The sequence below is a fragment of the Salvelinus fontinalis genome, chromosome 1 (genome assembly GCF_029448725.1).
Source record: "Salvelinus fontinalis isolate EN_2023a chromosome 1, ASM2944872v1, whole genome shotgun sequence".
NCBI classification, from domain to species: Eukaryota; Metazoa; Chordata; class Actinopteri; order Salmoniformes; family Salmonidae; genus Salvelinus; species Salvelinus fontinalis.
In genome coordinates, this window is record NC_074665.1 from 51,086,351 (window position 1) to 51,113,131 (window position 26,781).

Below are 26,781 nucleotides of genomic sequence, written 5' to 3' on the forward strand. Positions count from 1 at the left end.
AATTGCTATAAAACGCTTTAAATTAACTACCTTATGATGTTTTTAACTCCTATAACGAGTCTTAACATGACCGGAGAAAGATTACTCCCAACACTAATGCTTGGAACAGGTGCGGGTCGGTGTCCTCCACGCGCATGACGCACCAAGAAAAGAGTTGCTAGCTACAGGGTTTTTTAATTTATAGTGCCTGTGAACGCGCAATCGACCCCATTCAAATCGTCATCACGTAAAGGCATCCAGGGGAAGACGTAAGCAGTGTCCGTAAACTCATAACAATAACAGTGGCCTTTTAACCTCTACAGAGTACCTAACCCGGATCCGGGAGCACCCCCCACCTCCCCCACACTGATTAGCATCGCTAGCATAGCGTCACAATTAAATAGTAGCATCTAAATATCATTAAATCACAAGTCCAAGACACCCAATGAAAGACACAGATCTTGTGAATAAAACCACCATTTCAGATTTTTTAAATGTTTTACAGGGAAGACAAAATATGTAAATCTATTAGCTAAACACGTTAGCAAAAGACACCATTTTCTTACTCCAACAGTTTCTTACTCCATCAGGTGCTATCACCAATTCGGCTAAACTAAGATATTGATAGCCACAAACCAACAAACAAATTCATAAGATGACAGTCTGATAACATATTTATGGTATAGCATAGTTTTTTTTTTTTAAATGTGCATTTTTCAGGTATAAATCACAGTTCTACATTGCAGCTGCAATCTGATATAGTGCTGATGCAGCTAGAACAATTACAGAGACCAACGTTATATAACTAATTACTTGTCTTAAAACATTTCAGAAAAAATACACAGCGTACAGACATTGAAAGCTTTAAATTAATTAAAGACCGGAGAAAGATTACTCCCAACACTAATGCTTGGAACAGGTGCGGGTCGGTGTCCTCCACGCGCATGACGCACCAAGAAAAGAGTTGCTAGCTACAGGGTTTTTTATCTGGTGAATCCAAACAATATTTCAGATTTTTTAAATGTTTTATAGCGAAAACAAAATGTAGCGCTAAATTAGCATAACCAGGCCAGCCAGAACCAGCTGGACGCGCCCGACCAGTTCACATGCACGACAAATATATGAAATAACATCGTAAATTGGTTCTTACTATTGCTGATCTTTCATCAGAATGTTGATCAAGGTGTCCTTAGTCCTGATGAGTCGTTCAATCCATTCACAATGGCAACTTCCCCTCTTCATTTAGCCTGGGTACTGGTCGAGTGGCACGGTCCCTGTCCAAAGTTAAAAAACTCAAAGAACGGAACACGGCAAAACTCCCGAAAAAATTCTAATAATCTGATTAAACTATATTGAAAAAACATACATTACGGTGATATGGTCACATGTATCAAACAAACTTCGAGACGGAGATAGTTTTCATCCGTAACGTCAGCATAACAAAAGACAATGGCAGCTCTAAGACGCGCTTCTGAGAAAACCGGAAGTTGTCGGTCACGCTAAAGAAATAGGTCTTATTTCACGTCAGTACAAGATAAACAAAAAATTTCTCCTCTGACAACTTCCTGACACCTAGAGGAAGAAGAACGAAGTCTGTTTCGGGTCATAGGTGGCATGACCATATATAGGCAGAGCGTTGAAGCGAGCATACACATCTTGCAATCTTCTTCTGGCTCAGGGAAAGTGCTGTGAAATGACCTGTGTTTCACTCAGAGACGAAATTGAAACGGATTTAGAAACCATAGCTTGTTTTCTATCCACTGGTATATGGTTATATGCATATAGTAACAGCAATAATTGAATAAGAGGCAGTTTAATCTGTAGAGGCAATTATGCTAATGCGAAACAGCACCCCCTGTATTCTCAAGAAGTTAACTGACTCCAGATCAGGGGCCAACATTTCTGAAATCTGACTCCATGTCAGGGAAATTGCTGTAGAATGGGTTCTGTTCCACTTAGAGACAAAATTTCAACTCCTATAGAAACTATAGACTGTTTTCTATCCAATAATAATAATAATATGCATATTGTACGATCAAGAATTTTGTGGGAAGCCATTTCAAAAATTACACGATTAGCATAAATAGTGACAACAGCGCCCCCAGCCTCAACAGGTTAACAAGATGTTTATCTTTCATTTGCTGTATTGGACTTGTTAATGTGTGAAAGTTAAATATTAAAAAAATATATTTTTGAATTTCCCGCGCTGCCTTTTCAGAGGAATGTTGTGGGGGGGTTCCGCTAGTGGAACGTGTGTCCTAGAAAGGTTAACGCCAGGGCTCAGTCTTTAGCCGTGGCTTTGAGCATTTATCTGGCTTTCTGTGTCATACAAAATTGGGGTAACTCACCCTTACCCCATCTAAGCCCTCTCTCTCTCTCATTTTCAATTGTTTCTTTGATTCTCTCTGTGCTACTCCTTCCATCCCTAGCCGGGGTTAATAACTCAGCAGTCAGGCTTGAATCGAACAGTGGCAGGAGAAGTGTGACCAGATTTCAAAGTATTTCCCCCTTCTCTCTCTCTCTCCCTCCCTCTCCCTCTTTCCCTCTTACCATGATTACAACAGAGAGGAATTTGTGTCTGCTGTTCACACACAAAAACCATGATGGCACACACACTCACACACATGCTTGCACACACTCACACACTGGAATAACAATGACCTGTCATATTAATTTAGGGATTTAGAATTTGTTAAGTAACTAACTTTCTGTCTACCCTGAAGGATCCTCAAAATGTACCTCATATTTTCCCTATTCAACGAATTCCCTTTATAGGAAGAGGTTTATGGCCCTTGATGATTAGTCATGTCTGTGACAAAGACACTTATCTCAATGTGAACAGAAAATTTGATTGAAATTAACACTGGGCTTTAATTTATGAGAACCGTGTTAGCTTAGTCATTTTTAAGTGTACATTAAAGTGTGTGTGCATGCGTAAGTTTTAACTGTGACTTTATTCATGATATAGCACAACCCCTTGTACCTTACTGCTTATATATTTCCATATTTACCTTTCCCTTCTTCACTCCACATATTTACGCTTCCCCTGCAGGTCACAGATCGAGATGCAGGGGCTAATGGTCTGGTGCGCTACAGGATAGTCAACCACCCAGGTGTCTTCACCATCAACGAGAACGGCAGCATATTCACCGCAGTGCCTCTGGATCGGGAGCTCAGGAGTCGGTATGACCTGATAGTGGAGGCCTCTGATGCGGCGGTGGACCCCCGCAGGACCACCATCACCCTCTCTGTCCTTGTGATAGACATCGATGACAACAGCCCAGAGTTCTCCCAGAAGACCTATGTTGTCAACGTCCCCGAGAACAGCCCTGTGGACACTGTGGTGCTGCGCTTCAGTGTAAGTCTGTCTGTCTGTCTGCCTGTCTATGTGTGTGTGTGTGCAAGTGCGCATGTGTGCGGGTATGTGTCCTACAGCTTCACTGAGCAATGAGTATGGTGGTTCTGAGACTCAGTGTAAGTGTGGGTGTGAGGGATGGGACTCTGTAGCTTCTCTCTCTCTCCCCCCATCTCTCTGTCAGGCTTTGTGCAGGGCATGAAGGGCTTCAAACAGCTTAACTATTAAATGCACCCTTTAACATCCTTTAACTTCAAAGCGTCTCAAAGCTATCAGCCAATTTGGCCTCCATTTCAAATGCCATTCTCTTCCAGGCTGGTAGCAAACATCTATAAAAATGTGAATTTCATTGCAATGGTTCTGACTGCAGCACCTCATCCATCCCTCTCTCTATTCACTCTCTCTCTTATCCCTCCCTCTCTCCTCCCTCCCTCCATCCCAGGCGGTGGATGCAGACCTGTTCTCTAACGTAACGTACCGTATCAAGTCTGCGGAGGACATGAAGCTGTTCTCAGTGAACCTGATCTCAGGCGAGCTGTCAGTCCTGCAGACCCTGGACTTTGAGGACCTGGCTAGTATGGGTATGGGGGTCACCTATACCTTCCAGGTGGAGGCCGTCGACCAGGCTGGGACCATGCCCCCCGGTGAGGCCACCGTCACTATTCGGATCACGGTACGATCACGTCGCTCTGTATTCACTGTGTTTGTCATGAGTGATAGTAAGAGTAAAAAATACTGTTGCTTCACACTCATTGTTTCCACTCGTGATGGTGACTAGTAGGCTAGTGCTTGAAGAATAGGCAAGTTATGGCCCTCATCAAGGTAAAAGCACTTCTTGCTTTACGTGTACGTGGTGAAGGCTAACAGCACTGTAGAAGTGATAGTCATAGTCTGCTGTCACTCTTTACTCACTGTGCTCTACAGATAATTTGGAAGATTTCCTCCTCTGGTTAGGATGAATAAAACATGTGTTTCCAACTACTTTACCCTCATGGCCCCCCAGCAGAAGTAGTGCTGGCATAAATCAACAAAGCAATACATTTGTAGAGGTCCTTGAGAGCTGCCCAGCACTACACTACACGTTACATGTTTGACATTAGAGAAGCTTCCACTAAAGAAAATCCTCTGAGTTCTGGTAGCAGAATGACTTTGGCTACCCTCCAAGCCTGAGGACAAACACTTTCCTCTAGTCTCAGATTAAAGATATGACAGATAGGAGAGGCTATAGAGTCAGCTACCATCCTCAGTAGCTTTACATCTAAGTTGTCAATGCCAGGATTATTGATGGATAGCAAAACAAATCTACCTCACCCACACTAATTTAACAAAATTCAAATTTACAATGCTGTTCTTTCATTATTAGTTTTTTATGCATGAATACGATGGCTCACTGTTTGTTGTTCTGTCTAAGCATGTTCTGTCTAAGTTTGCCCACTTTGCCAACAAAGTAATCATTCAAACAATTGCCAACATCAAATGGTTTTGTGATGAATAAGCCATCTGATTTGATCTTGGCTTCATAAAACAGTTCCTTCTTATTTTTGTTGAGTTTAGTCACGTAATTTCTCAATTTGCAGTCAGTCAGCCAGTCAGATATGCAGCCAGACTTATTAGCTACTCCATTTGCCCTGTCTCTTTCAACCAAACAGTTGTTCAACCCTTCATCAATCCGTAGAGCCTTAACACTTCTAGAAACACTTCTAGAAACAGTCCGTTTCTTAACAGGTGCATGTTTATCAATAATTGTAAGCAGCAATTTCATTAATTCATCAAGTTCAGCGTCCGGATGCTCCTTATTAATCACATGGAACTTTGGCTTTCCTGGATATAGCCACTATATTGTGATCACTGCATCTAATGGGTATGAATACAGCTTTTGAACAAAGTTCTACAGTGTTAGTAAAAATGTGAACCGTACATGTGGATGATCTTGTTCCTGTAGTGTTTGTAAACACACCCTTGTTGATTGATTAACCTGAAACAGATTGCAGGCACTGGTTACAGTGAGAAGTTTTCTCTTGAGTGGACAGCTTGATATAAGCTTGACAGCTTGATCAATATTCAGGTCAACAAAAAGTAGAACACTCTGTTTACATCACATACACTATCAAGCATTTCACACGCATTATTTAGGCACTGACTGTTAGCACTTGGTGCCCTATAACAACACCCCCAAAAAAACGCTTTAGATGAGACAGGTTGACCTACAACCGCAACACTTCAATAACACTTTACATGAGATTTTCTCTCAGCATTACAGGGACATGGCTCTAAATATATACAGCAACATCTCCCCCATAAGCATTCCTGTCACTTCTGTAGATGTTACATTCTTGTATGGCTACTTCTGTATCATCAAAGGAATTATGTAAGTGAGTCTCCGAATGTTATTGATTTCATGAACCTTGGTTCTAAGGCTACATATATTATTATTGGCTATTTTCAGCCATTTCCTGGGTAGTCTATCAGTGATAGACATGTGTAAAAGAGCAACAAAAAAAGAAGGGGAAAAAAACCCATTCAGCAGTCCATTGAAAGATCCTCACCTGTGATAGAAAGACACCACTGTCCCCACCAATACTCCCACAGGCCCTTGTCTTTGTCATGTTAGCAATTTAGGCCACGCTGTTACTTCTTGCAGTTCCAGACAGGGCAGGTCACAGGGAAGAAAGAAACAACAACAAACAGCAGGGATCTAGACAGCCACAAGCCCAGAACTATCTGCGGTCCCAACCGTATCGCAAGCTACGTTCAAGCCCTCAAGAAAACCCCTGCTGATGGATAACTTGCGGTCGCGTTAGCCCTGGTGCTATTCCAGGGCTGAATGACTCATTAGCGTTGTTACTGCAATTATGTGAGGTTTTTGAGACACATGTTTTCCCATTCCAATCTTTCAGGAGATTAGCCTCTCAATCGAAACTAAAAGATTAGACGCCTCCTGTTTTGGCGCACTGTGTCTCGCTCTATTTATGTGTGTGTGTTTGTGTGTGCGCGTGTGTTTGTGTGTGTGTGTGGGCGTGCGTGCGTGCGTGAGTGCATGTATACGTCTGTGTGCATGTGTGCATGTTCTTATCTCTTGAGTTCTTACACTTCATCCACTGAGTAGGTGTGCATTTGCTTTATACAATATTTAGGTGGTTGTGCATTTGCTTTATCAGGGTGTAAGTAGGTTTTATTTAGCCCAATGGCGGAACCGCTCACTTCAACTCTGTATTCACAATTTTGACAGGAAGCGAAGTGTGGTTCCTCAAGTTGTTCCTCTGCAAGCCCAGCCTACCTGTAGAGTGAGTTTGTCCTCCGATAAGGATAGGGTTTGATGCAGTTTCCTTGTAGTCACCCAGGAACAGTGTTTGATGGGATAAGGCAAAGTAGTGCTTATGTTATCACACCCTCCTGGCTGTTATTTGATATGGCCCACATGCATTAAAGTGGGACTAATGGATTCAAACTGGGTTCCTATGAGTGGAGATGGAGGAGACGCTATGATTTTCCTTCTTTCCTACATTTAGCACTTGCATAGGCTTTTGAAGTCTTTTGTGTTTGATTTGTTCTTGTGTTATTCTAAAGGTTTTCTTGTTTCATTTCAATGGAAGGCCTCACCGTGATTGATTGTGTACTCTACCTGTGTCCTGGGGTTCGTAATTAAACTCACACACTTTTCCTTATTTTCTCGCAGTTTCTGAAAACACACTGTGGAATCTGATAGAGTGTGTGTGTGTGTGTGTGTGTGTGTGTATTCGCCACCTGCACAAAGGAGGAAAACACCAAGGCATGGCTTTGTTATTGAAAGCAGAAGCAGTGAATCACAGTTTGTCAGCTCTACAAAACACAAGCTGCATATAGATGGACGGGAAACGTGCCTGTGAAAAAATCTTTGCCTGAGTCTTTGCCTTTCACAGTGAGGTCCACTACACATGGTTAGATCAGATAGTTTATTCAGGACCGACCCACTTCAACCATACTATCAGAAATGTCATTATATCATATGAATCAATGTTTTGTTCTATTGCTGCTGCTGAAGATCTTGATTGTATATTATGGTGTCAGTGTTTGGCCTCCATCCCGGAACTAGGCTATCTAGAGGGAGAGAGCGAGAGAGCGAGAAAGAGAGAGAGAGAGATTAAAATAAATGCCATGTTCACTGTTATGTTATTGCTCTCTTTGGGGTTTTACGTTTCCAGGATCTCAACAAAAAGTATTAAATGTAATGCGATAGAAGAGAGACCCATGGCAGTAATTGTTGGAATGGCTATTCTAGTTTGCAAGGTAACATAGTGTATATTTCAGGAAAAAATAAAACTAAAACTCAACATGACATACGGTACCAGTCTAAAGTTTGGACACACCTACTCATTCAAGGGTTTTTCTTTATTTTTACTATTTTCTACATTGTAGAATAATAGTGAAGACATCAAAACTATGAAATAACGCATGTAGTAACCAAATCATGTAGTAACCAAAAAAGTGTCAAACAAATCAAGATATATTTTATATTTGAGATTCTTCAAAATAGCCACCCATTGCATTGATGACAACTTTGCACACTCTTGGCATTCACTCAAACAGTTTCATGAGGTAGTCACCTGGAATGCATTTCAATTAACATGTTTGCCTTCTTAAAAGTTAATTTGTGGAATTTATTTCCTTTTTAATGTGTTTGAACCAATCCGTTGTGTTATGACAAGGTAAGGGTGTATACAGAAGATAGCATTATTTTGTAAAAGACCAAGTCCATATTATGGCAAGAAGAGCTCAAATAAGCAAAGAGAAATGACAGTCCATCATTAAAGGTCAGTCAAACTTTTGACTGGTACTGTATATCAGTAGGAAATCAACACATGCCGTAGTGTCAATGAAAATGCTTATGCAGGAAATATGCCTCTATTGTTGTTATGTGAGGAAGAGCAATAGAAACTGAAGTGTTTCCAAGGACGTCCGTTGGGGAGGACCTGCTTCGTGCTGTGAAAAGGACTGTGCCGGATTGCACTAAGGACTCTCCTTTCGTCCCTGGATGTGTGTGTTTTTGACTAACCTAACTGTCCCTCTGTCCTCTCTGTCAGAGACACAGTAGGCTGTCACAGTAGGCTGTCAGAAAAGTGGGAGGTGGGAGATCAGAGAAGAAAGTCTATCAAAGTTCCTCCTCCGGGCACGGTAGAGTTTCAATAAACAACAGGGAACATATAGGGCTCTTGCGGTGACCGTATTACCGCCACACCAGCAGTCATGAGTCATGACCCAGTAAAATTCTACATGACCTTTGAGTCACAGTAATCTCGTCTTATGCACTCTAACCACTCTGACATCAATGCAAATGCCATAAAAAATGCCCATCAAAGGCATCATCAAAACAGTGTGTGCTTTTAAAAGTCACCTGACTGTGATTGATACATTTGAAGAAAGAAGTTCAACGACAGGTTGAAACTGAGTGGAAAACATATTAGTTGAGGATGTTGTTTCCAAGTCTAATGCAACGAGCTTTCTAAAGTGATGATTAATTAAAAACACCCATATGCATATTAGAGCTAATGCATAAGCATAGGGCTATATATGAGGCCAAGATTGGGAAAAAAACATAATTATTAAAATAATGATTGTGCCGTTATACAATACACAGCCAACCACATATTACACATGGCAGAATTTAAAAAAATAATACTGATTTAAGATACCTTTGGTACATAATTGGTCTGGTGTAAATTAAACAAATTCAGATTTGGCCTAAAGTTATAGTGCTTGGTTTAGATTTAGAATAGACTAGTAATTTATTTGTATTTTCCTACTTAATAGACTGACACATTACCTTTAGCTACAGAATATCTCACCACCGCGAGCTTCCATCTCCTACTGTCTCGCCTTCACTCCGGCGCGCAGAGAGAGGGGCTGTCAACAGTTTAATTAAATATGTTTTGTTGCAAAAACATGTTACTATTGATGTTCCTGATGTTCCCGAATAGATTATACTTGTTTTCCCAAATTTATCCCATAGCATACAGAGTTTGGGCGGAATCTCTTGTGGCACTCACAATTGTGAGTGAAAAATGTACAGGCGGGAAAGTGGCCTCCATTCGCTATTCCAGTGCATACAGATGACATGCATTTTTTGTCTTGCCCCTGTTATTGCCCATTTGATAATGGGCCATTCTAAATTGAAACCAATTTTTCTAAATTGTAAAGACTAGATTCAATTGAGAATAGCCTGATCGGTGAAAATATGATCACTTGATGAGAGAACAGCATCCTGCGGCAAAGAACAGAGCGCAATATTTTTTGGGTGACTTTCTCAAATCACAACTAAAGTTGCCAAAAAAATCAAAATCTAGTATATACTGTAGGACCTGTTTCAAATGATCACTTTTACACTCAACATAGCCACTCTCGCTCCGGGAATGGGAAAAATATTCATTGTGTTTTATTCAGCTAAGTTTAATTATATTATTCTTACTATAAAATCATATAATATAAAATAATGGCATGGTACTTATAAGCATATCTTATCTGCCAAATGAATAAGCCTACAGCCTATGGCATGGAGCATAGCCAGAAAACATATAGTAGGACAACTCATATTCTGTTCTTCTGAAATAAAGGTTCTTCATGGCGGAAAATAAATAATGGGTTCATTGTGATGGTGTATGTTCAATTGATTCATTTGACTTTTTAAATGTACTGTAGATGTTCCAAAGGCGTGCATCAGAGGCTTGTATGCGGCTTGTATGAGTGGAGCCTGGAGATGTTAAACATGTTTATGTTAATTAACGGTCAATTAACATGAGAGCGGCAATCTTTTGCATGACAATAACCAGCTGACAAAATTGAATGACGACCACAGCCCTAGGAACATACAGTATCAATCAATCAAATGTATTTTATAAACAATTTTAACATCAGCAGTTGTCACAAAGTGCTATACAGATACCCAGCCTAAATCCCCAAAGAGCAATGCGATATAGAAGCAAAAAAGCGAAGAAAAACTTCCTAGAAAGGCAGGATCCTACGAAGAAACCTAGAAAGGAACCAAGCTCTGAGTGCTGGCCAGTTTTTTTCTGTTTGTGCCGGGTGGAGATTATAAGAGTACATGGTGAATTAGGCCAGATTATTCTTCAAGATGTTCAAGTTGATGTTGACTACAGTGTACTAATGAGTTCATTATCAGATATGAATACACTGTCCTAGAGCAACGTCTGGGGCCAGACACATTTCCTCAACAATTACATTATTTGAAATATAGCATCGTGTGACATTTATTAAAGTGACATAATAAATGCTTCCACTGAACTTTGTCAGATAGACATGCAGATCGCAGTTCCAATCGCAAAGGATAAAATACCTTTCCAGCAGATTCAGTTTGACCCTGACAAAGCAATGCATAATCCATCATTGAGCTTCAGCATCCCCCTCAGTCTTTCTAGTCAGATTCGTCTTTGCAAGACAGTGATGTTTGCTATCACTTGCAGACTGATTGATAAATTGTGTGACTGACAATGGATACAATGAAACTGAATCATGTGATGATTCATGCTCTGAACCAGACTTTCTTTCCTTTACCTCCAAAGCATTGGGGATAGAAAAAGTGAATATTATACATTCATAATAGCCTACAGTACTTTATGCGTCTATTCCTTTTCTTTTTATTCACAGGATATGAATGATTTCTCGCCAGTGTTTAGCCAAGCGCTGTACAAGGGCCTGGTGGCCCCCAATGCAGAGAAGGGAACGGTCATCACCACTGTGTTTGCTGAGGACCAAGACCCTCCTGTGAGTATCACTGACTGCTCAGTGACCAATGATTCAGATTTAAGATTCATATGTATTGGTCTTAAAGAGGATACTTATTTTCACAGCTCGTTGCATCACAGCTGATGACACAAATGATTGTTTATTACACAGCGTAGTGAAATACAGCACTACCAGCAAGAACCAATGTTCTCTTCGTAAAAATAGCTACCTGATTGTGTTGCATCTGTTCTGTTCCCTCTGTCACAGTTATCATAATGTGATGATTACTTCTGTTAAGTACCGTTCCAGTCTCACCCTTCTGTCTATTTGTATCTGTCTTCGTTGGCTTTGACATGGCTGAGCAGTTCCACACAGCCTTTCTGGTATAAACAATTTTTTTTGTGAATTAAATTACACCATATGGCACCAGAATTTTGACACCCTGTTGTGCTCAGAAATGATTTCCCCTATCACAGGGGCAGGGGAAAATCAGCATAGGTTTTTGTGATTCAGCCCACCATACACCACATATTTTTACTGCTTCCCGTTCGCTCTGTCAATAGGACAAAAAGGACAATACAATAAAGAAATGACATTCGGAATCAAATAAATGCTAAAGAAAAAGGTTCATTTGTTCCCAGAAAAATGTGGTTCAGCATCATCAATTCAATGCCAAATTAAGGTTGGTTTATTGGTAGTGTAATCACCTACATATGTATTTAATAGCCCCATAGGTGAGTCAGCATTCTACCTTAAATGCTCTCTCACACCCTCTCTCTGTTCTTTTGAGACTGGAGTTGTTTTTGCATTATAACGAATACATAGCATTGTTACATGAACCTAAAAGTCCTGAGGTTATCAGAGTGTTAAGTTCATGTTAGCTTGAATGGTTACTGTAGCATATGTTCTGTGTAGAGCAAGTTAGCTTTGAACTGGGCAAAAGTCGCAGGGTGGAGGATAGAAGTTGTATCGAGCCAATTGGAAGCTGGGGATGATTAGGTGACCAAGGTAGTCTGAGGGGCCAGGTGGGGAATTTAGCCAGGACATCGGGTTAATCTTACAATAAGTATCATGGGCTCTTTAGTGCCTACAAATAACATACCTTTTGCGTCAAGTCAGCAGTGGGATGCAGTGTGGTTTGGCTAGCCAGAAAATGTATTAGTAATATGTAATAAAAACAGAGACTTTTGGGGCACATCTCTTCCTCACTTAGTGAATGTCTCACATTTTTCTCACTTGTTTCTGCCCCTTTCCCCATCTCTTTCTCTCTCTCCCTGGCAGTCTCTTGGCAAGGATATTTATATAATTGGGTGATCTGTCATTTTTTTATAGTCTGCATCATTATATTGGACTCTTCTGTGAATTGTGTCCATCAAACACAATACAGCTTTCCCTAACAATCCTCATCTGACACTTCTCGAATCTGGCTGCTCGTTATACCCTCCCAGGGGGTCTTTTGAAAAGGATATTGGAATGAAAGTACCTCCAGCTGGTTGTGTTCCCACCAGGGTAGGGGGCCTATGTTCTCTCATTACTCCAAACCTTTGCACTTAATATATCTGAATACAGTTGCTTAAAGTGATTTTGTTGTCATTACTCAAACCGATAGAGTCACTGTGACCCTGTAGCGGTCCACATGTGAGTTTTATCAGCTTAACAATGTTGAAGAACTCTTCGTCAGGAGCTTCAGGAAATAGGTTTCCATGGCCGAGCAGCTGCACACAAGCCTAAGATCACCACCTCACTAATGCTCTTGTGGCTGAATGGCAGCAAGCCCCTTCAGCAATTTTCCAACATCTAGTGGAAAGCCTTCCCAGAAGAGTGGAGGCTGTTATAACAGGAAAGGGGGGGCCTAACCTTTCCACACATGCCAAAAAACGTCTGTGATCATTATGTAGTGGTCCCTGTTGCGTACGATCAAACCAGTGTGATTAGAACGCTTATTAAGAACGTCCATTTTCGATTGACACAACAATCAGCATTTGAGCTGGCCACTTTTTTCACAGATATATTTTTCACAAACACAGTCCTTACAAAGTTATGTCCAGAATGTGACCAGTTTATTTTTTGGATGCAATGTTCAGAGATTCACAGAAGTAGATACAGCATAGCACAATCATCCAAACCGGAAAATGTAGGCTACATTTGTCGTAGCGGAAAGATTGACACAAGCTGTCATATTTGTATAACTTTTGGCCGACAGAAACTACAAAATGAATTAGCTAATAGCAATTACTATTTAAAATTAATCACATCACCATTGATCGAAATAATTGAGTAAAACACTTTCTAGAAATCAAAAGTAATCCGAGGATGGGTAGTTTGTGCGTGCCCGGAATGTTTTTTGTGTGTGCATCAACCAAAGAAAATATGAGCAGACAAGATGAGTTTGGTCTGTTAATTTTATGCATTTTGAAGAGGGTGTGTTGTCTACGATCATCCACTTCCCTTCATTCACTTCCGAAATTTTACCTGAAAGATGAGGGAACCATTCTTTCACCTCATTATAACATGTTTGGTCTGACAGACGTTTACGTGACACCCAGAATGCATTGTATAATGTCAACAAACATGGCGCCACACATAGCTGGCAAATAGCTTAGCTCATTATAATCAGTACAACCATCAAAAAAGTGTTTTACACACATCATAGGTGTCCGTTACAAAATACGCAATAATCGGAATGCATTATCACACCAGTACTTGAAAACATGTGAATAAAACTGTAAATACATTATGCTCTATACATGCACCTACAGTAGAAACGACAACACGATATACAGAAAATAAGGAACTTACTTCGATAGGAACGCACCCATGTCCAAAGTTATTATTTTTAAGGAAAAGGACAAGAAAGGCAAAGCGACCAACGGCAAGAAGATGCTCCAATTCTTGCAAGACTGCGCAAATATATGCATACATGATCCACGCAAACATGAGTGAAGTGCGTTGGGCTCTCCTCGAAGAAGGCTCAGTAAAGCCTCAAATATAAATTGTCAGCATCGCTGAAATGGGCTACTTCTATGTGAATTAGGAACAGACCTCAATTCAAACTGCTGTTAGAAAATACAACTTGGTAGAAAATAATTTGAAATTGACAAGTTGAAACAAGCCTATAGATAATTAGTAGGCAGCACGTGTTGACTGTCCTGTTGCATAATAATCACATTTTGGAACAGTGAGTGCATTCTGACATGACGTGCATAAAACATCTCATGCTGGGGCGACCGTAAGAGATACAGAGGAACATTGTGAAATGGTTAATCCCTATGATTTTGGAATGAGATGTTCGATGAGCAGCTGTCCACATACGTTTGGTCATACAGTGTATCTCTCCCTTTCTGTGCATGTGTATTGTCTGTCTGTCTGTTTTCTAGTCCCTTTCTCTCCCACACTCCCACTCTACCTTTGTGTCACCTCTTTTTTTACTGTAGAAAATATACTGTATGTATTGCTCAGTTACAAAGCTTAAGTAGATGGTGCATTATGATAAACTCTAGTTCATGGTCACTGAAGCAAACTTGTGTGAGCTGGAGGAGGGCTAAGCCTAGACATGCTGACATTTATTTTATTTTTTTACCTTTATTTAACTAGGCAAGTCAGTTAAGAACAAATTCTTATTTTCAATGACGGCCTAGGAACAGTGCCTCGTTCAGGGGCAGAACGACAAAAACGACAAATTTGTACCTTGTGTCGTAGCAATTTCCTGTATTACTAAATGAGGAGAGTTACAAACCACACACCAGTCAGAGTTATACTTAAACTTCATCTTTAATTATATGAGCTTCACCATAGCCCTTTGATCCTCAGATCAATTCAGTGTCTATACTGAATTCTGAGAGTCCCTACAGTCGAATACAAAGATCTTTTATAGCCAAGATACACCCCCCTCAACTTACATGACGAACCACAGAACTCTTGACAAAGGGCCTTTTTCTTGAGAAAGGAGTATCCCATAGCCAGATAGCATTAGCTATAAATTATCGTTCAGTTTTCTCTCTAAGATGAGGTTCTAATCTCGTTCCTGGTACTTCATAGTACAAAAACATTACCTCACTATCTGGAATGCTCTTTAGGCTTTATTGGCCAAAGACATCGTAAATCTCCTCTGTCAATGCTATCTCATAGAGGCCCATCCTCAGTCGAACACACACACACAATAGTCGAATGATTCTATTCTGTCGAATAAAACAACCATTCTAATGCAATACAAAGATTATAATATAATCTTACAAGCACTATAACATAATCTCGCAATTTTTCACGACACTTGTCAGCTTGAGGATTCGAACTTGCAACCTTTCAGTTACTAAGCCAACGCTCTAACCACTAGACTACCATGCTGCCCCAAATACAAACACAGACACACACACACACGCACACACACACACACACACGCGCACACACACACACACTTACATTTGCCTTTGTGCTGCATTTTTGTTGAAGAGCACAAATCAAATCAAATCAAATGTTATTGGTCACATACACATGGTTATCAGATGTTAATGCGGGTGTAGCGAAATGCTTGTGCTTCTAGTTCTGACCATTAAATAATATCTAACAAGTAATCCAACAATTTCACAACAACTACCTTATACACACAAGTGTAAGGAATGAATAAGAATATGTACATATAAATATATGGATGAGCGAAGGCTGGTGCAGTAGATGGTATAGAGTACAGTATATACATATGAGATGAGTAATGTAGGTTATGTAAACATTATATAAAGTGGTATTGTTTAAAGTGACGAGTGATACATTTATTACATCCAATTTTGTATTATTAAAGTGGCTAGAGATTTGAGTCAGTATGTTGGCAGCAGCCACTCAAAGTTAATGAAGGATGTTTAACAGTCTGATGGCCTTGAGATGGAAGCTGTTTTTCAGTATCTCGGTCCCAGCTTTGATGCACCTGTACTGACCTCGCCTTCTGGATGATAGCGGGATGAACAAGCCGGGGCTCGGGTGGTTGTTGTCCTTGATGATATTTTTGGCCTTCCTGTGACATCGGGTGGTGTAGGTGTCTTGGAGGGCAGGTAGTTTGCCCCCAGTGATGCGTTGTGCAGACCTCACTACCCTCTGGAGAGCCTTGAGGTTGTGGGCGGAGCAGTTGCCGTACAGGCGGTGATACAGCGCGATATCAAATATGAATAAAGTCTGATACATTTGTGTCAAAATATGAGTATTCAAATGCTTGTAAATTAAAGTGTTTACAGTTTATGCTTATAATACCAGTGCAATGTTTATTTGCGCAGGCAAACAAAACCCCATAACAATAATTATCCATTGTCCATTATCACTAGCTTTGACTTAATAGCGTTCCTTTATTGGGCAACTCAAATCGCCATTAGTAATTTAATCTTCTTTAATTATGTTTTAGAGATCAACAACATTTTACAAATTTGTAATTTCCCACTTTATATACAATTAGTACAAAAAATGTGTGGTAAATGAGGCTTGGTTTTGCTCATGTTCACATCCTGGTTTTCAACCATCGCTGAATGCATGTTTAAAAAAATATGGGAGTCCGATAAAAAAACACATGATCATTTTATTAAATGGCATTGATTGAAATTATAAAATATAACTAACAAAATTAATTTGTTTAATTATATTCATAATTGGTTGTCAAAATTAGCTCAACTACCGGAGCTGCCTGTTAAAGGGTTAACGACTGAGTGTGTTTACCCCAGCAGAAGGCATAAACCATTTATGGTCTGTGAGCAAAAAGTCAGACAAGGGGAGCTGCTGTAAACCTGAAAGCACTAGTAGAGAGAGTAAGATTTTACCATCAAGGCAAGCCCCATAGAAGACTGATGTCTTGGAAACAATATGAGACCTTCCAAATAAAGTTTCTAGTGTGAGGGAAATGGGAAAGGACATACGTTTATTTAAAAAATATATATATTATGTAAGGCACACCGTCTCTGACCCTGAGGGCCTTTCAGCTCACACTGCAGTAGCCACATGGCCTCGGGTTCTACTCCTTAGTGATATTTCAAGGTCAGAGCTGGTGGTGTTATCTGAAATGGTGTGCTTTTATGGGTTGTCCATGGGCAAGATACTTAGCCTATGCCCTATGTTCACCTGCAATGTTTAAGCAGAAGGTGTCTGCTATAGAAATAAATAATTCTAATTCAGACAGAATGCTTACACTTTTGTTACAATATTTGGTAGGTGCAGTGTGCAGTTGCTGAACAAAAATGCCTTGGGTTTATTGCCTTATTATGTTCAGTTTGGATCTACAGTAACATAAATCCCTGATTCTACGCACATAGCCTGGATGCTACACACATGCCCCTCAGCGTATCAGTAAGCTCTCTCTGATGGCTTCTCACAATCTTTGGCAGATGTATCTGTGTGAGTAAACCACCCAAGGGATCTACCATTTCTAATCCCGTATTTGCTCAATTCTGCTCAGTTTGACTCTACAGCACAGAAACCCTGTTAGGCTGTCTCAAGGCCAGCATGCTCAGTTCTGCTGAAGGGCATTGAAGTATAACCTATATTAGAGAACAGCAAGAAAAACAGGTGTAGTAAAAAATGTAGCACTCTGAAGTGGTACATTAAAAAACATAGTTATGAGATAATCAGCAATTTGGAAGCATGATTGATCTTAATCAAAGGGTCATATTAAAGTCCCAGCTTTCATAAATGGCTTTAAGTGGATTTGATTTGTGGATGGAGGGATGGGGGACATGGGTTGGGTGTTATATAACTCCAATAGATGTGTAATGAGGGGATAAGACTATGTTGTGTAGTCACAGTGTATCAGAGGTAGTTGGTCGAAGTTCACTTGCATGGAGAGTAACTGCCTGAGACCTCAAGACCAATATTAGCACCAAGAGCTAACGGATAGCAAATAGCTCAGCGGGCAAACACGACCATGAGTCATGTTCAAGACCTACAGCGCCTTCAGAAAGTATCCACACCCCTTGAAAAAAATATAGCATGAATTTAAAATGAACTAAATTTTGATTTTTTTGTCATTGGCCTACACACAATTGCCAATAATGTGAAATGAGAATATGTTTTTTGAAAGTTTTACAAATTAATTAAAAAAATTAAGGTGAAATGTCTTGAGTCAATAAGTATTCTACCCCTTTGTTATGGCAAGCCTAAATAAATTCAGCAGTAAAAAATATCTTAACCTGTCTAGGATCAGCGTGGCGCTAGCGGCACCCCCCCCCCCCCCCCACTGAAAAACCAGTGCCGCGAAATTCAAAAAAAATATTTTTTTAAAATATTTAACTTTCACACATTAAAGTCCAATACAGCTAATGAAAGACACAGATCTTATGAATCCAGTCAACATTTCCGATTTTTAAAATGTTTTACAGGGAAGACACAATATGTAAAGATGTACATCTATTACCTAAAAACACATTAGCATAATCCACCATCTTTTATTTGTCCACCAACACCAGTAGCCATCACCAATTCGGCTAAACTAAGATATTTATAGCCCCTAACCAACAAAAAAACTCATTAGATGACAGTCTGATAACATATTTATGGTATGGGATAGGTTTTGTTAGAAAAAAGTGCATATTTCAGGTATATGGCATAGTTTACAATTGCACCCACCATCACAAATGGACTAGAATAATTACAATGAGCAACGTGTTTACCTAACTACTAATCATCAAACATTTCGTAAAAATACACAGCATACACGAATCGAAAGACACAGATCCTGTGAATACAGACAATATTTCAGATTTTCTAAGTGTCTTACAGCGAAAACACAATAAATCGTTATATTAGCTTAGCACATAGCAATTAGCAGCCCAGCATTGATTCTAGCCAAAGTGAGCGATAAAAGTCAACATCGCCAAAAGATATTAATTTTTTCACTAACCTTCTCAGAATTCTTCCGATGACACTCCTGTAACATCACATTACAACATGCATATACAGTTTGATCGAAAATGTTTATATTTAGCCACCAAAATCATGGTTAGACAATGTGAAATGTAGACAAGCTGGTAAAGAAAACGTCCTTGCGCCACTTAGACAGTGATCTACTCTTATACATAAATACTCATAAACGTGACTAAAAAATATAGGGTGGACAGGGATTGATAGACAATTTAATTCTTAATACAATTGCGTTATTACATTTTTTAATATATCCTTACTTTTCAATACAGTTTGCGCCAAGCGAAGCTACGTCAAAAAACATGGCGTCCTAAGCCACTAAAATGTTTCGACAGAAACACGATTTATCATAATAAAAATGTCCTACCTTGAGCTGTTCTTCCATCAGTATCTTGGGCAAAGGATCCTTTCTTGGGAGAAATCGTCTTTTGGTGGAAAGCTGTCCTCTTGCCATGTGGAAATGTCAACTACGTTCGGGATGAACTGAAAAGCGTTTCCAACTTTTCACATCGTTGCAAAAATAAATGTCCCAAAATCGCACTAAACGGATATAAATTGCTATAAAACGCTTTAAATTAACTACTTTGTGATGTTTGTAACTCCTATAACGAGTGAAAAGATGACCGGAGAAATATAACAGGCTAAACTAACGCTTGGAACAGGAGAGGGTCGGTGTCTTCCACGCGCGTTACGCAGCAAGAAAAGACTTGCTAGCTAAAGGTTTTTTTCATTTGTAGGGCCTGTGAACGAGCAATCGAGCCCGTTGGAATCGTCATCACGTAAAGGCATCCAGGGGAAGACGTAAGAAGTGTCCGTATAGTCATAGCAACGACAGAGCCCTTTTAAATGACTTCAGAAAAGTGGCCAACGTTTCTCAAATCTGACTCCATGTCAGGGAAATTGCTGTAGAATGGGCTCTGTTCCACTTAGAGACAAAATTTCAACTCCTATAGAAACTATAGACTGTTTTCTATCCAATAATAATAATAATATGCATATTGTACGATCAAGGATTTTGTGGGAAGCCGTTTAAAAAATTAGCCACATTAGCATAAATCGTCTAAACAGCGCCCCCATCCCCAACAGGTTAATAAGTCACATAACAAGTTGTATTGACTTATTCTGTGTGAAATAATAGTGTTTAACATGATTTTTGAATGACTACCTCATCTCTGTACCCCACACATACAATTATCTGTAATTGTTCAACCACAAAGACCAGGGAGATTTTCCATGGCCTCACTGTAACGTTCGTCGTCGGAATGAGAAGGATCGGACCAAAGCGCAGCGTGGTAAGTGTTCAAAAAAAAAAAAAAAAAAAAAATGATTATCCTTTTCTCAATAGGGGGGCGCCATTTTCACTTTGTAAAAAATCGTTCCCAAATTAAACTGCCTCGTACTCAATTCTTGCTCGTACAATATGCATATTATTATTAATATTAGATAGAAAACACTCTCTAGTTTCTAAAACCGTTTGAATTATATCTGTGAGTAAAACAGAACTCATTTTGCAGCAAACTTCCTGTCAGGAACTGAAAAATCTGAAATCGAGGGCTCTGTTCCAGGGTCAGTTTATTAATTTGCATGGAATCTATGGGTCTACATGCACTGCATACGCCTTCCACTAGATGTCAGTAGGCAGTGAGAGTTGGAATGGGGTGTCTAGCAAGATCTGAGGCCGAACAAGACGTCTTGGAATGGAAGGCCTGGTCTTTTCATCGTTTGGCCTGACGCAAGAGGGACGTCTGCATTGCGCTCTGAAAAGCTTTCGTTTTATAAGTTAGATATCTCCGGCTATGATTTAATTTGATATATGTGTTAAAAACATCATAATGTAGTTATTTTAAACCGAGTTATATCAGTTTATATCAGTTTATTGCGATTTTCGGTATATTCTTTTGTTTTGCGTTATGGTTAGTTGGGCACTTCTGCGCCACATGGCTGCTAATTCCACAGATGAAGACGACATTCTACAACCAAACAACGATTATTCTGGACAAAGGACAACTTGTAAAAGATTCTGATGGAAGCTCATCAAATAGTAGGAACATTTTATGATGTTAATTCTTATTTCTGTCAAATGTTTAGACTAATATTCCGCCATTCATTTTGGCGCTGTCTCGTTATAACGTAAGCTGTATGTCGTAGTAACGTTATTTTTTAAAATCTAACACAGCGGTTGCATTAAGAACTAGTGTATCATTAATTTGCTGTCCAACTTGTATTTTTTTGTCAAGTTTATGATTCGTTATTGATTAGATTAGGTGCCTCTCCAAGATATCTCCGGACAAATTGTTTGAATTTTGGCTACTTATTCACATTGTTCAACCACGAATTGTACTGCTAAATATGCACATTTTCGAACAAACCATATATGTATTGTGTAATATGATGTTATAGGACTGTCATCTGGTAAAGTTTGAGAAGGTTAGTGAAAAAATTCATATATTTTGCTGGTTTATTCGCTATCGCTAACGTTATGTTGAATCAATGCGGTTGTGTGGTAGGCTATTGTAGTAAGCTAATATAACGCTATATTGTGTTTTTGCTGTTAAACACTTAAAAAATCTGAAATATTGGCTGGATTCACAAGATGTTTGTCTTTCATTTGCTGTACACCGTGTATTTTTCATAAATGTTTTATGTTGAGTATTTAGGTAATTCACGTTGGTTTCTGTAGTTATTCTAGCTGCTTTGTTGAAAGTTGTGATGGTGGCTGCAATGTAAAACTATGATTTATACCTGAAATATGCAAATTTTTCGAACAAAACATATGCTATACAATAAATCTGTTATAAGACTGTAATCTGATGAAGTTGTTTCTTGGTTAGTAACTATTTATATCTTTATTTGGTCGAATTTGTGATAGCTACCTATGCAGGAAAAAAATGGTGAAAAAAAAAGTTGTGTCTTTTGCTATCGTGGTTAGCTAATAGAAATAGATATTGTGTTTTCCCTGTAAAACATTAAAAAAATCGGAAATGATGGCTGGATTCACAAGATGTGTATCTTTCATCTGGTGTCTTGGACTTGTGATTTCATGATATTTAGACGCTAGTATTTACTTGTGGCGCTATGCTAGGCTATGCTAGTCAGCTTTTTTACTGATGAGGGTGCTCCCGGATCCGTGATGAGTACCAAGTAGAAGTTATTTATTTAACTTCTTGTCAATATGGGGGCACTGTTTCCCCATTGGAAAAAATAGTGCCCAAATTAAACTGTCTCGTACTCAATTCTTGCTCGTACAATATGCATATTATTATTACTATTGGATAGAAAACACTCTCTAGTTTCTAAAACCGTTTGAATTATGTCTGTGAGTGAAACAGAACTGGACTTTTCCTATGAGGATTTGAAAATGCTGAAATCTGCTCACTGTTCCCAGAACAGTTTATTAATTTGCCTGTCCTCTATTGGTTGAGATGCACTGCATACGCCTTCCCCTGGGTGTCAGCGAATAGAGGGACTTGAAATGGAGTCTCTAGGCAGATCTGAAAGTTTAAAAATTGCTTGGAAACGAGGTGTCCCCTCTTTTGACTCTTCGCTCTGACGCAGGGAGGATCTTGGCATGTCGTGCTAGAAGCTCCTGTTTTAGCTCTTAGATATATCCGGCTCTGTTTTTATTCGATATAGGTGTTAAAGACATCATAATGTTGTTATTTTAAACCGAGTTATATCAGTTTATGTCAGTATATTGCGATTTTCGGGTATTTCATTTTCTGGCGTTCTAGGGGGTTGGGTATCTCTCTCTCTCATGCTAATGTTTACTACTAATTGCAACGTGGAAAAGGACGTTCTCCAACCTAGCAACGATTATTTTGGACAAAGGACACCTTTACCAAGATTCTGATGAGAGTTCGTCAAAAAGTAAGAACTATTTATGCTGATAATTCGTTGTTCTGTTGAAAAATGTCAAATAATAATTCCGCCATGAATTTCGGTGCATCTCGCTTTAGCGCACGCTGTATGCTTGAAGTAACGTTAATTTAAAAAATGTAACCCAGCGATTGCATTAAGAACTAATTTGTCTTTCAATTGCTGTCTACCCTGTATTTTTGTTGTCAAGTTTATGAATAGTTTTCGATTAGAATAGGTGCCTCTCCAAGATGGCGCCGGACAGATTGCTTGAGGTTTTGGACACTAATCACATTGTATAAGCACGATTTGTGCCGCTAAATATGCACATTTTCGAACAAACTCTATATGCATTGTGTAATATGATGTTATAGGACTGTCATCTGAAGAATTCTGAGAAGGTTAGTGAAAAAATTAATATATTTTGGTGGTTTATACGTTATCGCTATTTTTGCCTTTAATCAATGCTGTTGTGATGTTTGCTATTGTGGTAAGCTAATATAACGCTATATTGTGTTTTCGCTGTAAAACACTTAGAAAATCTGAAATATTGTCTGGATTCACAAGATCTGTGTCTTTCATCTGCTGTACGCTGTGTATTTTTAAGAAATGTTTTATGATGAGTAATTAGCTAATACACGATGGTCTCTGTAGTTATTCTAGTTGCTTTGGTGAGAGTTGTGATAGTGGCTGCAATGGTAAACTATGATTTATACCTGAAATATGCACATTTTTCTAACAAAACATATGCTATACAATAAATATGTTATCAGACTGTCATCTGATGAAGTTGGCTGTTTATATCTTTATTTGGTCGAATTTGTGATAGCTACTGATGGAGTAAAAAAATGGTGGAGTAAAGAAGTGGTGTCTTTTGCTAACGTGGTTAGCTAATAGATTTACATATTGTGTCTTCCCTGTAAAACGTTTTAAAAATCACAAATGATGGCTGAATTCACAAGATGTGTATCTTTCATTTGGTGTCTTGGACTTGTGATTTCATGAACATTTTATTATATGATATCCCTGTGGCTTTAGGCTAGGCTATGCTAGTCAGCTTTTTTGATGGGGGTGCTCCCGGATCCGGGTTTGTGAGGCGTTATAGGTTAACCCTTTCATGCATGAGTTCCAAATATTTCTAACGGTCGCCCCAGCGTGAGTTTTGTTATGCACGTGATGTTAGAACATTCTCTCCATTCAAGAATGTGATTGTTATGTAACAGTACATTTAATCTGCGCTGCCCTCAAACCAAAGCACGCAGCCTGTTTTATTTGTCAATTTTAAATTATTTTCTAACAAGTTTTTTATTTTCTAATAACAGTTGGAAATGAGGTGTGTTCCGCCTCATTCATTCACATAAAAGTAGTCATTTTTACTTTTGCGGACCAATTAATTTTTTTGACATTTCTGACCCGGACAAAATTCCCCAAACACTTCTCAATTGTTTGTGCAGGACATTTACTCATCTGCCGTCCTGCATACACGTGTTCATATTTTCCACCTGTCACCTGCATCGAAATCAAAGTTGTTTTCGTTACCAATAATACCTTTGGAAATGTGTGCGTTTCTATCAAAGTGCCTAAATACTTTATAATAGTTTCTGCATGTCGTGTTACGTCGTTTCTACTGTAACATGTTTTTGTGTATATTCCTTATAACTGCGGACACGCGATGTAACGTTACTCGTTTCATAACATTTATGGTGTTATACTCAACGCTTAGGTATCTAGCTACATTCTCCTATTAGCTCTGGAAAACAATGCTAATTGCGTCAGGGAAGTATTAGCATGTGTTGTATTTTGAAGCTACACTGGCCTTATGACTCCCAAGTGGCACAGCGTCTCAGTGCTAGAAGCGTCACTACAGAGACCCATCTTCAAATCAAGACTGCGTTTCTATCAAAGTAAGTGGCTAATTACGTTATTGTGTCGTGTTATACTGTTTCTACTGTAGTTCACTGTGTGAATGGAGCATAATATATTTGTGTATATTCCTTATAACCGCGGACACGCTAGGTAACGTTACTCATGTTACTCACCTTTTATGGTGTTATATTCAATCGTGCTTATGTAGCTAGTTACATTATTCTATTAGTTCTGTAAAACAATGCTAAATGCGTCAGAAGTATTGGCATGTTGTATTTTGACGCTACCCTGGAAAAATATCTTATACCACTTGGTCGTTTTCTGAGTGCATTCCACAAAGCTGTTTATCATGTCAGCCTTATCCACTAACCCCATTTTGAGGTAATAGTCAAGCACGCAGTCTGGTTTGATGTTTCTCTGTCTGGTTTGTTTCTCTCTCCCGTCAGGTGGTCCACCTTCCCTGTGGCCGACATGGTTGCTGTATGGACAGTGGAGAGGACATGGACGTCTCGTTTGTCAAGCCACTTTACTGCCAGCTGTTAACATTTCTTATTTTGAATAACGGGTCATTTAGGATGGTAGTAGTGTTGATGAAATGCAGTCATAGCAGCAGAACTAGAAAGCAGTCTTTACTGTCACCAGGAATGTATACATTTCACTAATTGTGGTTGTCCCCCACTCCTGGCTCTCTCTTATCCTGTAGCTCCAAAGCATAGTGATTGGTCTCTACTATGTCTCCCACCAGCTCCTCTGTCAGAAACAACTTGAAGCACTCTGCCTCAGTTGGAAATGGCAAGGGGCGTTGCACTCCAGACTGGGACTCGCCAAAGCAAACAGCAGGGCCAGGAAGGGTGAAATGACTGGTGGCCTTCCAGCTACCACAGAAATCCTGTACTTCATCTACTGTTGGTATGCCTCCATCACCACCAGCATCTTCAAAGGGACCTGGGACTTCGTCAGTGGACAAGGGAAATTCAGATTCAGGGTTCTCAATGGCTACAAGGTTGGGGGGCAGCTCCTCACTCACTGTCAGAATCTGATTCCTGACTTTCATACTCTGACTCATTGTCAGAATTTTTAAAAAATCTCCAGAATTTCCACATTTGTTTGTTGTCTCCTTTTGAAAGACATTGCTAATGCTTCAGCTTAGCTCACTAGCTACATACATAAACAACAACACTGAATGGTTTACAGTGAGAGGGTACGTGGTTGACTGCCGGCACGCGCCACTTGTATCAATAAATCACTATCAGAAAATGTTTTGTGTGGCAATTATTTGTGCATTTACGGTTTTATTCATATGTTTTCAAATCTAGGTGACAAATCATGCATTCCGATTCTTGCACAGATTGTAATGGGCACATATTATGTGTGTAAAATACTTTTTTGAAGGTTGTACTGATTATGATGAGCTAAGCTAATTCCAGCTGTGTAGCCATGTTTGTTGACATTCAATGCATTCTGGGTTCATGTAATCGTCTGTTTGACCAAAGATGTTATAACAAAATGAGGTGAGTAAGAGTTCACTCATTTTTTGAGGACTTCCGGAAATGAATGGTGGGATGTGAACGACGGTAGATGACACACCCCTTCAACATGCATACTATAAACAGACCAAACTCATCTCGTCTTCTCTTATTGTCTTCGGTTTCTGGGAGGAAAAAATGCATGGGTGCACGCTGAAACTAATCATCGGATTTCTTTCGATTTCTAAAAAGTGCTTTACCTAATTATTTCGATCAATGGTGAGCTCACCCATGATGTGATTAATTATACATAGTAATTGCTATTAGCTAATTCATATTGTAGTTTGTTAGCCGAGAGTTAGAAAATATGACTGCGTGTGTTGGGTCAATCTTTCCTCAGTTAGCGCTAGGACAAATGTAGCCTACATTTTTCCGGTTAGGATGATTGTGTTATGCTATATATTCTTCTGTAAATATCTGAACATTGAATCCAAAAATAAACTGCTCACATTCTGGACATAACTTTGTAAGGACTGTGTTTGTGTAAATAGTTTCTGAAAAAAGTGTGGCCAACTCAAACACTGATTGTTGCGTCATTCGAAACTGGCGTTCTAAACGAGCGTTCTAAATGAGTGTTCTAATCACACGGGTGTGATC

The 26,781-nt window shown here is 39.4% G+C and overlaps 1 protein-coding gene and 1 long non-coding RNA gene across 3 annotated transcripts in view; both read left to right on the forward strand.

Annotated features, from left to right (window-relative positions):
* Positions 1-26,781, forward strand: part of LOC129857348 (protocadherin-15-like) — a 311,697-nt gene that overhangs the window by 189,279 nt on the left and 95,637 nt on the right. For both annotated transcript variants that reach the window (XM_055925506.1, XM_055925513.1), the window contains 3 exons: positions 3,032-3,337; positions 3,777-4,007; positions 10,973-11,089. In XM_055925506.1, the coding sequence (XP_055781481.1) occupies positions 3,032-3,337; positions 3,777-4,007; positions 10,973-11,089 (654 nt within the window). The remainder of the gene's footprint in view (positions 1-3,031; positions 3,338-3,776; positions 4,008-10,972; positions 11,090-26,781) is intronic.
* On the forward strand, positions 22,889-25,917 carry LOC129857369 (uncharacterized). Its single transcript, XR_008759899.1, has 2 exons — positions 22,889-24,696; positions 25,105-25,917. It is a non-coding gene; the product is annotated as an uncharacterized LOC129857369 (long non-coding RNA).